The sequence below is a fragment of the Pseudochaenichthys georgianus genome, chromosome 13 (genome assembly GCF_902827115.2).
Source record: "Pseudochaenichthys georgianus chromosome 13, fPseGeo1.2, whole genome shotgun sequence".
NCBI classification, from domain to species: Eukaryota; Metazoa; Chordata; class Actinopteri; order Perciformes; family Channichthyidae; genus Pseudochaenichthys; species Pseudochaenichthys georgianus.
The window spans coordinates 35,009,838-35,023,666 of record NC_047515.1 but is presented as its reverse complement, the minus strand read 5'-3'; the positions used below and the strand labels follow the sequence as shown (position 1 = coordinate 35,023,666).

General features: G+C 39.8%; 1 protein-coding gene across 3 annotated transcripts in view; it reads right to left on the bottom strand.

Moving 5' to 3' along the window:
• Nucleotides 1-13,829, bottom strand: part of b3gat1a (beta-1,3-glucuronyltransferase 1 (glucuronosyltransferase P) a) — a 95,579-nt gene that overhangs the window by 14,242 nt on the left and 67,508 nt on the right. For 2 of the 3 annotated variants that reach the window (XM_034097341.2, XM_034097343.2), the window contains 3 exons: nucleotides 6,698-6,845; nucleotides 3,821-3,963; nucleotides 1,056-1,567 (listed from right to left, as the gene is read on the bottom strand). In XM_034097341.2, the coding sequence (XP_033953232.1) occupies nucleotides 1,056-1,567; nucleotides 3,821-3,932 (624 nt within the window). In that variant the 5' untranslated portion in view covers nucleotides 3,933-3,963; nucleotides 6,698-6,845. Of the gene's footprint in view, nucleotides 1-1,055; nucleotides 1,568-3,820; nucleotides 3,964-6,697; nucleotides 6,846-13,829 lie in introns of those variants that run through there. The other variant, XM_071205213.1, reaches the window with a different exon arrangement.

Here is a 13,829-nt window from a genome sequence, read left to right as displayed (position 1 = left end):
GGTCTCCTGTCCTTTCTGAAAGCCATAAAGACGACATTAGTCATTTAGATAACTTGTGTCCTCAATTACCAGGGGATTACTGAAACTACCATGAATTTAAGAAAATGGTAGAAATTAATCTAATCTGAATTTTAAAGCATTACTTTAGATCCCCTCCCTCTAAATGTATCAATAAACATTAGAAAGTGATGCTCCTGACTACCATACAAGTTTAAGAAGATAATATTGGTTTGAAAGAATTCAAAGCTATAAATAAACAGCAACAGGCTCTTTAACCAAGGCACTGTTAGTAACATGTAAACTAGTTGTTCACACTAATCCTAATATTATCACTTAATATTAGCAAATTCGATTTTATTTTTGAAAACATATTGATGTAAATACATACACATATCGATTTGTTGTATAAATATTGCAAATCAAAACCTTTATTCACTAATAATTAACAAAAATCGTAGTTCTATCTCCTGTTATCAATGCATTCACATTGCCCGCCATGAACTTCCGGGGAACGATCCCTCGTCTACATGAACCACGTGACGATAACCGTTTTTGGACTTCCGGTGTCGTAACTCTTCTATTAAATAGCTCTGGGGAGGATCATCTGGAAATAGTTTTCTTGGGAATAGTTTAATGAGCTATCAACACAAGGTGACACTTGGATAATACTGCCGATATTTTTTTCTCACTGATTAATTATAGACATGTTTTTCTTTTCGTTTGGCGTCAGAGTCTGGTTGCACTGATACACCTTTTATGGAACCATAGTGAGCCTTTGAGTTGGTCTTCTATATCAACTATATTTAGTTTTTCTGTGTACTACTTCTTTAAGGATAGAGGTGATTGGCTTGTGCAAGAATCTAGGCAGGACTTGCATGTGTATTTGTAGATACAATAAGATATATAAGGACTTAATCCAGTTATGTTGATGTAGCATTTTGTAAATATCAAACAACACTCTTATTGTGCCTTGTCTTACTATTTTTCTTTTGGCCAATTAATTAAGAATTTGTAAAAACAACAATGCATTAAACAAACATGAATGCAGCTCTTACCTCCTCAAACACCTCCAGGCTGTATGAGTTGTCGTCGTCTGCAAAGTAGACGATTCCAGCTTGGCTGCTGTTAGCGTTGAAGATCTCCCTTAGCCAGCGCAGGGCCAGGTTCCTCTGCATGGTGCCCCTGGGGACCCTGGGGTCCCGGGTGTCACCCTGCAGCTTATAGCTCCTGGGCGTCTCCACATTGAGGTGGGTGTAGTTAAGCCCTGTTTCTCGGAGGAGCCGCGTGACGAGAGGCGTTCTCCTTTGGGAGTCCTCCACCAGGATCCAGTGCAGGTTGGGAACGTGGAGGAAGGTGTTGGCCAGCCGCGTGAGCTCCGCCTTCTGCACCGGCCGACTGTATGTGGGGGTGATGATGTGTATGGTGGGCAGCACATCTGACCAGGGAGGAGGCCGCGTGTACACATACTCTGTCCTCACCACCTCCACAATGTCCTTATCTGAGGCACAGTATTCCTTGGAGTCTTGTGCCTGGCCACCAGCCTCCCTCTTGCCCTCCACTCCATCATCTGCAGATTTGGGGATAAGAAGACATGTAAGGCATTAGTGTGACCTTGGGCTGCCCTTTGTATATTTGCCTCAGGTGACTTAAACCCAATGGGGGTAAAGTGTAACTGAGAGCCGGTGATGGCGGACTGCAAGCCTCTCTGGAATGATAAAGATCTCTTTTACTAGGTGGTGACAGGCTGCAAAAAGTGAAAGCAGGCACCGTGAGAAGATAACACAGCTGATGGACAGAGGGACAGCGAGGGAAAGGGAGAGGAGAGATGGCCTTGCTATTCCCTCAGGGTTGCCTTTGGGCATTCGTTTCAAAAGAAGGAACATTTGTTGGTATGTGGATCCAGTAGACATTCCCCCTATTTTTGTTTGGTGTTACTTTCCTGCAATAGACAGGGAGTCATGTAGCTGAAATTAGTCCTGGTGTTCTCGTTTAAATGTACTACAAAAATTATTTTCCTGAGAGATCCCTTAACATGACTACATTTGCTGTAATTAACTGTGGAAAAAATACTGGTTTGTAAGCATGGACTGAACACAATCTATTAATATATTTTAAGAGCAAACTATTTTATGTGATTATTTACTGCAATCAACAAGACATTTTTCGGCTGGGGTTTAACAATAGGTGACACTAAGTAGAAATGATAAAAGTAGAGAACGGCTAATTTTCAGCATATAACCTGTGATTGGTGCTCTCATTTTGTAATCATGTTGGGCATTTGAAAGTAATTTAATATAATTAATAATCAAATATACCAGCAGCTGCAGCACTATAGTGATGTTACTGCTAACATTCTGATTTCTGCTGTTTTTCTTCTGAAATATGCTAAATATATTTTTATGTCAAAATGAAAAGTAAAATATGAACACTATACGCAAGACTTGACTGTGAACAGTGCTGAATGAGTCCGCTGACATATATTGAGTCTAGGGGTAAAGACCCCAGTAGTTTGGTCGTGATGGATAGAATATGATTATAAAATCATTAAGGTTGTTAATTTCGGTTCATTGTGCCACAGCTAATGGCCATCTTTGTCACTTCTCCTCTCCGGCTCCACTCGCACCTCCAACATAAGGAGGATTTTTCTGCAGTACATAGATTAACACAATCTGCTGATGGCCAGATGTTCAGCAAAGGCTGCCAGCCAGCGCGCTGCCAAAAAACCCTTTTAGCTTCTCTTTTAGGAGCGCACACAAAGGAGCCTGTTGGCAGAGCTGGGCCAGGTAGCACTGGGAATTTACTTTTAATATATACTTCATTGTGTCTCACTGTATTTAATTGTCGACACGGTTTGTGATTTTTTTTTTTATGTTTTTTGAGGCGAAAATATTTATTAATTTTGCCATTATTTTCAGTGGTTGTTGACTAATCAGATACTATTTAAATAAGTGTGTCGATAAACTAATTAATTAATATAATCTGTTACGTCTATTGACTCCAGACAGCCTTGGGTCATTTCTGTAAACTTGTTTTGTTTGTTAACCCATGTATTTACTCTTTATTGATTTGCTGCGGCTCTAATATGGGTCTGTTTACTCTGCAGCCTACTTGACATTTTAAACTGTTGGTTTGTGGTCGCTGGGGGATAATCAGGGGGCTCATGAGTGTGTGTCTTGATGACTCACGCTGGTGTGCAGACGTGACATTACATGTGGATGCGAGATACCCCTGTGAAGCTAATTGAGGAGACGTTTATTATTTAACATTTCTGATTAAACAAACACAGAAATGAATTCCCACTGAATTTGAACGAGTATAAAAAGGGGAACAGTCTGAAACTAAATGGATGAATTAATGACGACATGCTGCTGTACACGGCATGCTCTGCGTGGCTGAGCGTCACGCCAAGAGGAAAACGTGGATTGATGGGCAGAGGCATGTGAGCGTATAGGAGCGTATGCTGTGAAAGGACATTGTTTCATAACAACTGTACTGGGAAAGTCATTGTCGGCATAGAAACAGATTAGAAACAGCTGAACAATTTATCATATTCAACTGATTGAACACACAATATAAAAATAACTCCTAGATGTGTGAGAGAGGGAACCTGATGGTAACTTCTCTGTCTTTAACATGCACCAAACAATCCACAGTGATGAGTTTTACAATGACTGGACGAGTGTCATTGAGCTACGATGAAGCACATGGTCATGTTGGTGAGTGCTTCTAAATGAACTGCCTGTTTTCTAAACCTGGAGAGAAGTGTTAGGTTCAAGGACCCACTCCAGGTTTGATATTGCCAGTGGAGTGCAGTGCGTACCCTTGCGGATGGCGAGGAGTGGAGCTATAGCGCTTTGGTGCCAAACAGTGATGAGCAGAGTCCAGGGTAACACGATCAACACGATGGCAAGAATATCTCTTCTCTTCGGCATCTCCAGGATTGGTTATTTGGCTCGGCATTACCTGGAGAAAAAAAGATGGAATAATCATCAATATGCATCTTGTTACACATAGGGTTAAAGGTCAAATCACTTTGAAAAAATACATGAAATCACTGTGTTTGTGTTCATATTTGCACACAACCACTATTTAGAATACTGGAAAACAAAGACCGATCTATCATCATTTTGCATTTTTTACACATGGGATTTAATAATAATAATACATTTAATTTAAATAACGCTTCAATACAAGCATACGACAAATATACATAGACCTACATCAGTGGACCAAGAGGCAATGAACTTAATTTAGAGAACAGAAAAAGAGACCATAGAACAGAAAGCAGTGAGATTACCAGAGTTATGAGATAGGGGAAGGGGGTCAAATGTCTTGAGAAGAATCCATGAAATACTTGACGTAAAAAGGCATTTAAAATAACCTACACCCTTTTCATGAGTCAAGCAAACAAGTAATGCTTAGAAAGGGACAGGCACTAAAGGACTCCCATCCTCACAAAGACCAAAAGGGCCATTGATACATTGTTAAGGGCTAATAATAGGATGGAGCTGGTAGAGCAATATGTCAACCTCTGCAGTCAATTGTAAAAGGTAAACCATTTAAGTTCATAAAAGAAAACCGTCACTATTAAAGTCTCACAGTGAGTCAACACATGGAGGTTTCTATGGTACTGGAGCTTGTGCCCTCTGCCAACACAATGAACTCATCGGTGCCATCAGTGAGGAGCAGGGACTTCACGCCCAGTGCTGAAACTTTTCACCGGCCAAATGGCAGGAAACGATGTCACCAGACTGCAGCTCCTCTGTCTGGGAAATGTGCCCTTTGAGTCCAGGGTGTTTGGTTCCACTTTGTATCCCTTTGAAAAATCTAATTACAATATGAAAGACATTAACTGGAAACAACTTGGAAATGGAAATCTAGAAAATGAATCTTTCAAATGTATTTGCTATGTACTTGAAGTAGTAGGAATTGTATGTAAAAAAACGTCCAATGCATTGTGTTTTCTAACGGGACTTATTTATTAGCAGAGGTGGAACAAGTACTCTGATCTTCAGTCATTTATTTAAGCTAAAGTAGCAATATAAAATAATATTATATAGTCAAATACTTTTACAAGTAAAAGCACAAAATTATTGTTATCAAAATAAACTTGAAAAGTACGTAAAGTAAAAGTACTTGTGTTTAATAGCCCCTTTCAGAATAACTTATATTCAATTATTCAATTAAGACTATTGGTGCATTAAGGGGTTCATCACAGCTTGTAAATGTGAAACTTAAATAACTTTGTACAATAAAACAGATTGAAATACATAAAAATACACCATATATACAGTAATTTCACCCAGTCTTTGATACAGGAATGAATACCTCTGACTCTGTCTCAACAAAAAATATAACATAATTGGATTGCAACATTATATTTCAGAATGTCTTATTATTAAGTCCAGTCACTCCCTGTGCTACCTCAATGCCACAAGGCTCATTTACATTGAATTTCAGGATGACAAACCTCCCGTCTCTCTCAGGGACGCTCTCTCCTCCTCCTTAATAGGCTTATTGCATTACGCCGAACCATAACTGGAAAAATGCAGTTATTAACTGATCTGCTCAATTAAACAAGGAGAAAAACAGACATAAGGTGAGCACAGGTGTTTGGCATATTCATTACAGCTTCACACATGGGGAAGCAAGTCATCACATTTTCCACAGTGATCCTGTTCCCACTGCTGGGGAAGGTGACAGTGTATTGAGCTTTATTATAATTGGACATGCCAATTACTTGTATTGAGCTCTGTAAATAACTACATCATTAGTGCCCAAGCCTTGAGGTGAGAACAGCCTAAGTGTTATTACCACACATCCTATACATGCAGATATAGTTTCTACAGAGTTGAAAAGCTGACTTTTTTCTATTTACTGGAGAGGTACTTTACAGAGAAAGTGTTTTTCACAGACTAACACAGAAAATACATATTGGGAGGTGGGATCATGTCAAAGTCAAAGATTGCCCTTTAAACCCTTTCAACAAAACCTGAAATACAATCATTTTACACAAAAAAACCTTCATTTGCATATATATTAAACGGTATGCTGCATCAAGGTACACGTTTATTTAGTAGCACATTTCTGCTTTATTTGAAAGTAAAATAGAGACAGGAAATGCAGGGGAGAGAGGGGGATGACATAAAGTTAAGGGCCCTGGGCAGGACTGCACCTATAGGTCGCTGCTCATTCACGATGTAATCTTGATGGCACCTGGGGAGCAAAAACCCTGACACACATCATAGCTTTTGCTTGAATTTGATGTGAAATTGATTCCTTAACCTTGTGAACATGCTCTTGGATTAAGTCTATGTACGCTTGATAATAGTGGCTGAAAATGATCATCTTTTGTAAAGGAGGAAAACGTCAAACTACCTCATTTTCCGTTTAATAAACTCTTTGCCAAAGTCTTGTAAAAAGAAATAAAAGCAAGTATGATGGGTGGGTAATAGTAACCTTGTAACCTTGCTCAATGGCACCACTCAAAGGACCTCTTTAAGTATCAGTCTCCACTCAAAAAGGTCTGTTCTGGGACCCTACGGTTCACGAGTCCCTACAGACTGAGCCAATGGTGTTGCAGCTTCAGCAACGCTCCTTTTGATGAATAAACTGACCCTTGAATGCCCCTTTTAAAACATATCTTGCATGTAGTACATCTATTCTTAATGAATGAAAGAAGGCTTTTGATGCTTACCCACAGTTACAACTGAATCATCGCACCACTGGTGATACGCATACTGGATGAAATAAGTAGCGGTGATGTCCTTTGTGGCTCTTCAGCCGACCTTGTTCTCTTCCGATGATGAGTCTTCTCACGCAGACGGGCAACACTGAGACCAGACCTGTAAAATAAGAACATTTCAGTGAATATGACAGTGTGTACATTCAGCAGTATGAGCCATTCAAGGACGGTCAGCCAGGTTTAAACACGTTTGGATAGGCTCTAAGAGTCAAATGCCTTCCAGAGATGATTGGCGAGACACCTTTGTGAGCGTTGTTGCTGTGATGCATATTCATTATTTAACATCAAAGAGCTAAGGCTGAAAATGCGGCTGAGGAAAAGTGTGTCAACAATACCAAGTAATGAACTCTAATTTGGATGCACATTGACATTCACAGCATGAGTCCTTCCCCCAGAGGCATACCACTGCTGTGCTTTACAATCCCGCATTTACTCATGTGCGACATATGATATCAATATATATTGATCATCCTACTTTATTGACTCTAATCTGAACTGAACAGACACAGTCAGGTTTTCTATTTTTATGCCTAATGTGGAACATGGAAAAGGGTTAGTCACAACTCCATGCTTGCCAACAGTCCGGGGTGGGGGATGTTACGAAAATAAACTGGCTGGCATCATGCCTTATTCAAATACATCTGAGGAAATACTGCCTCGATGGAAGCTTATGCTCCACTCAGCTAGTGATGTCTGCACGCTGCATCAGCGCCGGAAAGTAGGTGGCGGAAGTCGTTGTAATAGAGATTCATAAAAAGTGCAAATATGTAGCTTTTTGGGGAATAAACCGAGTCCCAGATTCATTTGACAGAGGCACACTGTTGTATAAATAGGCAACTTGCATGTGACCTAGTATTGCAATAGGGAGTGTTTGTGCCTAATGTGCTCACAATTTCAAAGCAATCTATTTTTCAGATTGCCCTAGCTCATTGTTCAATTCCTCAAACTGAAGGATCATGCATCTGTGGGGTTGACGTCAGTCGTGTGGAATAAGAAATAAAAGATGAATACCAGAAATGGTCTTCATGGATTAGTGCAGCTCCTGCAGTAGGCTATTCATTTTTTTATGACAGCGACAAGCAACTGCTGTAGTGGCAAAAAAACACCAACCTTACAGCAGCGATAGAAAGGCTTTCACTGCCAGGTACCGTCATGCATGCTAAGTTGCAATGACAGTGCTGTCGTTTTGATTTCTGCTCAACACTTCCGAAAGATTATGATGAAGCTAAACAGAAAGAAACACAGAACAACATCCTACCAGCATTTCAGAGCTCGATTTTGACAAAATTAAAATGGGAAAAACAAAGCAATGTGGCAAGCCCTTCGAGGCTGAAATGAGCTGGAACTCATATTGCTGTTATGTACACAATATGGAGAGCTAGGACGCTTGTTTTGTGAAATGAAGAGTGCATTCATTAAAAGTATTGATTTGTTCTTTGGAACAGATTTGTTTAGACATTTGAGTAGGTTGGAAATGGAACATGTATTTATTTTTTCAGGAAGATTTAGGTCAACTTAATCCATCTAATTATACCAAACACTTCACACATGATTTCACACTGTGTTTAATGCTAATTCTAAAAAGCTAGCATGTAACATGTTAAAGTGAGACGGTGAACCAGGTAAACAGCACCTGCTAAAAATCTGAATTTTAAAAACATTATCATTAGCATTCACATTCAAATAAAGCATTTCTCATTGTTTCTAGACATTAGTTGTAGACATATTTTAGACGTGTTGTCTTAAGAATTTTGAATTTTCCACCTTACAAAACCTGTTTGTATTCTCAGCATCTGAACTGTGTGATGTGGCAAGAATGAAGAAAGTAAATCCCAAAGCACAGATACAGCAGCCAATGGCAGCCAATGGCAACCAATGGCAGCCAATGGCAACCAATGGCAGCCAATGACGCTTGACAGTCTTTCACATCAGCACGGGTTAACCAGCTGTAAAGGGAGCTGATTAATAAAGAATCACAGTAACTATGCCATGCGTGAAAATTGTTGTACTGATTGTTGAACTACACCATTACCCCCAAAAGGTGAAGTGGGAGGGGTGAAACAAACCGTTCCTCTACTGGGTTTGAGGGTGTCAGAGAAATAGGTACTGTATGAGAAAAGAAAGATGAGAGGTACAAATAGTTCATCTCAGAGTAACGATACAGTAAATTGTTTGTTTGTTAATCAACACACAGCAGATTGTCCCATTGTACGATGATTTCAAATTCAAATTATGATTAATGGTTATAAAGGAGCATGGTATCAGTTGCCAAATTGTAACCCTTTACAACTTAGGCCAACACATCCTCACTCCCAGGTCGGCCTATGTTGACGTTATGTCAAGTCCCCTGCCGGCTGCCGCCAAGGGGGTGTCCAGTCTGGAAGGTGTGTAAGCTTTCTGCTGTCCTGATTTCAATGGGGAGCTCCTTCCACCATTTTGGAGCCAGGATAGCAAACCCACGTGTTTTTGCTGATGGGAACTTGGGATGCAGGCTTGGAATTTCGTCATTTTAGGGGCAAGGCCATTTGGCCTTCCCGTTCGCATTTTTTTTAAGGGCCCAAAGGCCACATGACAGGGCACAAAGGCTGTTTGGTTAAATTACGCTGGTCAATCAACATGACTGAAAAGTGTAGCACTAACGTCAACACCAGTCGTTTTACAAACGGCTGAATAGCAATAGTGTTTCTTAAACGTATATGTTAAGTTCAGCCATAAACCACATAAGTCAGTCAGGGGTAGACAGTAAGGGTAACATTGTATTCTCACTGGCCCCACCATTGTAACCATTGCCCGGAGCATTCGTCCACCAAAAATAAATCGACTAATAATGAAGAAAATTAACACATTTGTTGCAATAATCTATGCACTAACTACATTACTACTTGTACTACAACATTTTAATCATCAGTTCTTCCTCATTTTCCTCAATTGTTCATATTTGGTTTATTAAAATAATGATATTGTGGTCATTGTTAAAAAATGTCTGCTATTATTATGAGTATTATTATTTGTATAATGCACTTTCTGCCTTCCTGTCATTAGGAGTTAGACATGTAATGGCTATGTAGTAGATTAGATTAGAACCTTCATTATCCTAAACTGGTGGGACATTTCGCCAATACCTTTATATTGTCTACTCTTCACTTACCTGTCAGCATAGGTCGGCATTGATGTACAGAGCCGACAGAAGACCTTGTTTTTACTGGCATCATATTGAGAGGTGCAGTGACGTGTCCTGAAACCAGGAAGTAAGCTGCTGGTTCCCTCGACAAAAAGCAATGGAATTTCTCCACAGGGTTTTGGAAAATAGCTGGAAATAAGGTCTGTGGAAAACAAACCTGTTTTGTTCAGCCGGATAATCTCCACATGTCTACCCTACTTTTATAATTTTCTAATCATAAATCTAATCGATAGATTATAAAAGGGTTTTAGGACGCGGCACTGCAGCCAACTCCCTGTCACTCCTTCAACTCCTCCGGTGACTTTCTTTTATTAGAAGATTGTTTTTTGCCCGGCGCTTGGCCGGTTACAGCTCGTATTAAAAACATTTCATTTCAAAAGTAACTCAGTTACTTTACTGATTACTTACACCAAAAAGTAATGCGTTACTGTGAAAAGTAACGTTTTAGTTAATTAAAAAAAGGGCTCCCATTATATTAATGCCCTTATAGTCTTCATTTCAGTACTGTTATTGCATTGGAGAATAATACAATCTGTTGATTCACATCAATCTCATTCATCCATTGATCTGTCATTTGTGTTAATGCTGTGGCTGTTGAGTGACCCTCTCTATACGCATGTTGATACTCACTCATCAGACTGTTAACAGAAAAATAGCATTGTATTTTTTCTAGTAGTTTGTTTAGAACAGGTGACAGGCTTATTGGTCTGCTGTTAGAGACAGTGAAGGCATTCTTTGCATTTTTTTTAGGGAGTGGAATAACTTTAGCTACTTTCCAGATTTGCGGGCATGTACCTTCCAGACTCATGTTAAAAATATGACAGATGGGTGCAGCAATGAACTTGGCTACATTCTTTAATAGCTGACCATCTAAGTTATCAATACCTGGTGGTTTATCATTATTGATTGCCAACAATAACTTGTCCACCTCTTCTGTCCTAACTTTACCCAGCTCAAAGGTGCAATTTTTATTTTTCATAATACGTTCTCTAATATTAACATAGGACGACTCACAGCTAGATTTTGGCAATCCCTGCCTTAGCTTCTCCACTTTATCAATGAAATAATTATTAAAATAATTGGCAATATCTAGTGGTCTAGTGATGTATGCCCCCTCTGATTCTATAAAGGATGGTGTTGAGTTGTTTTTCCTACCCATGATGGTATTCAAGGTACCCCAGAGCTTTTTTCCATCATGCTTTATATCATTTATCTTAATCTCATAATACATTTTCTTCTTCTTTCTGTTCAGTTTTGTCACATTATTTCTTATTTTGCAATATAACTGCCACTCAGAATGATTGCCGGAATTCATTGCTGCCCTTTTTGTTCTGTCTCTATCAGCCATAAAGATGTTTAGCTCCTCGTCAATCCATGGTGCCTTTACTGTTTTAACGGTTAACTTCTTAACAGGTGCATGTTTATCCATCACTGGTAACAACAATTTCATGAAAACATCCAGTGCCGCATTTGTGTCACTCTCTTTAAAAACATTAGACCAACATACTCCCTTAACATCCTCCACATATGAATCACAGCAAAACCCTTTATATGATCTCTTCAGCACTATTTTCGGTCCTGCTTTTGGGAGGTAAACTGTGATTCGCCCATGGGAAAATGGGATCCGCCCAGATTAAACTGTGTTACATCTTCTGTGGCTATCTACCAGCGATCATGTTTAATATGAAAGACACACACATACATCCCTTATAAAAACGGCATTCTGCAGCACTCATCCAGATCAAATGTGACTGTTAACTCGTTTTGCAAAGATAGCAGCAGAAATGTCATTGCTGCATGTGCAGGGATATTTAGACTTTAAATTGCTGATAGGTCATTAATCTTGGTCTCGGCAAACAATATTAGGAATCTTATATTCAAACTACATAATATTCAGTGTCCATCGACATGAAAATAACAAAAAAGTTAATGCTGGACTCAAACCCGAGTCCCAACAGGAAAAAGTCACTCCAGCCCTGCACTTTATGAGTGCGGCACGGATCAACACAATACCTCCCAGAGAATCAAAAATAAAATAACAGTGTTCAAAACACTCACGTCAATTACATTACATGACATTGCATTTACCTGACACGTTTATCTAAAGCGACTTACAATAAGTGCATAAGACCAAGAAGATACAAACTTGAAGAAAACAGAATCATATAAGTACATCAGGTTTCATAGAGCCAAACATTTAAAGTGCTACTCAACTGGCTTTAGATAAGCCATTCCTTTATTAGTATATAAGTGCTTTGTTAATAGTTCTAACTAGGGATGTCCCGATCACCTTTTTTTGCTCCCGATCCGATTCCGATCATTTGATTTTGACAATCTGCCGATACCGATTTTTTCCGATCCGATCTTTATGCAATGCATTAAGAGAAAAAAAAGGTAACAGATAACGGCTGGTCATCCAACGCGATGAATTCAGCTATCTTGGCTGTTATTGTGTTGGCCTTTTCACTGTTCTGGGGCAGTTTCTCTTTCCTTTTAGAAGTCTCTGAAAGTGTTGGTTGTTTCAGTGCCGTTACCTGAGTGGCCGCTGTGTACTCGCCGTGTTGTTGTTGGTGTTTGTTTCTCAGGTAGCGTATTAGATTGGTCGTGTTGAACGTAGCTCTGTTCTTTCCACCACGCAGAACCTCCGCCTTGCAAACATTGCATCTGGCTGTTACACTGCCTTCGCTTTCAATTTTATAATACTTCCAAACTCCTGACATTTTCTCTGTCCCGACTCCCGAGTCACCAGCTGAACGTAGCCTCTCGTTAGCTTACTGCTACTATTAGACACTGCGCCCACTCTGTTGCCAGATTTCAGAGAAATAAGCAACCAGGTCTGAAAACAAGCCCAAAGAAAGCAACACATACATGATCTTGTGTAATTTTAAACCAAAACTAAGTCCTCAGGATGACTTTAAGACGTGAACATGGTCATTTTTGTTTTGTAACATTAAATAATAATAATAATAAAAAAAAATATTTTATATATAAAAAATAAAAAAAATCCCGATCCCCGATTTTTTCTCCCGATCCCCGATTTTTGGAAAATCACGTGATCGGCTCCGATCCCCGATCACGTGATCGGATCGGGACATCTCTAATTCTAACGTCAATAAATCCTTTACAAACTATTCTTGTTGTCAGTCTTACATTTGTATCATATATCGTTATTAATATGATGTCGAGTCGATTTGATACCCGTTTATACTTGTATAAACTAGGATATCTGATCTCGGTGGGTCTTAATGAGGCTTGATACAGACCTCAGTCAGTATACTATATTATAAGATGTATAATGGCTTAAAGTGTACATACATTCGCTCACATTATAAAGGCCCTGTCACACTGTCCCGAAATTGACACCCGATGGACACACGATAAAGGAAATGTTCAAATTCGGCTGTGATCGTAGCAACATCGGGCCATTCGTGAGGGCATCTTAAGCCATCGTATGACCGCCGGTGGAGTTTCTCAGGCTCCGGCAGCAACTTCGTGAGCGGCAACTTCGTAAGGCACTCGTGAGGGCATCTTGTCAAATCGTGTCATCTTCGTGTTATCATCGGTGCATTCACATTCACTCTGATCGGGGCGAATGCCCGATGGCACCGAGGATAACAAGATGCCCTCACGATGGCCTTACGAAGGGCAAAATTGACACACGAATTCAACACGAAAATGAACCTTCGCAAGGTCCTTCGGCAATTTTTTGGCATGCCAAAGATTTTGCCTCCGCTCACGAAGTTGTTGCCGGAGCCTGAGAAACTCCGCCGGCGGTCATACGAAGGCTTAAGATGCCCTCACGAACGGCCCGATGTTGCTACGATCACAGCCGAATTTGAACATTTCCTTTATCGTGTGTCCATCTGGTTGTTTTATTGCACAACAAAATCATGTAAATATATT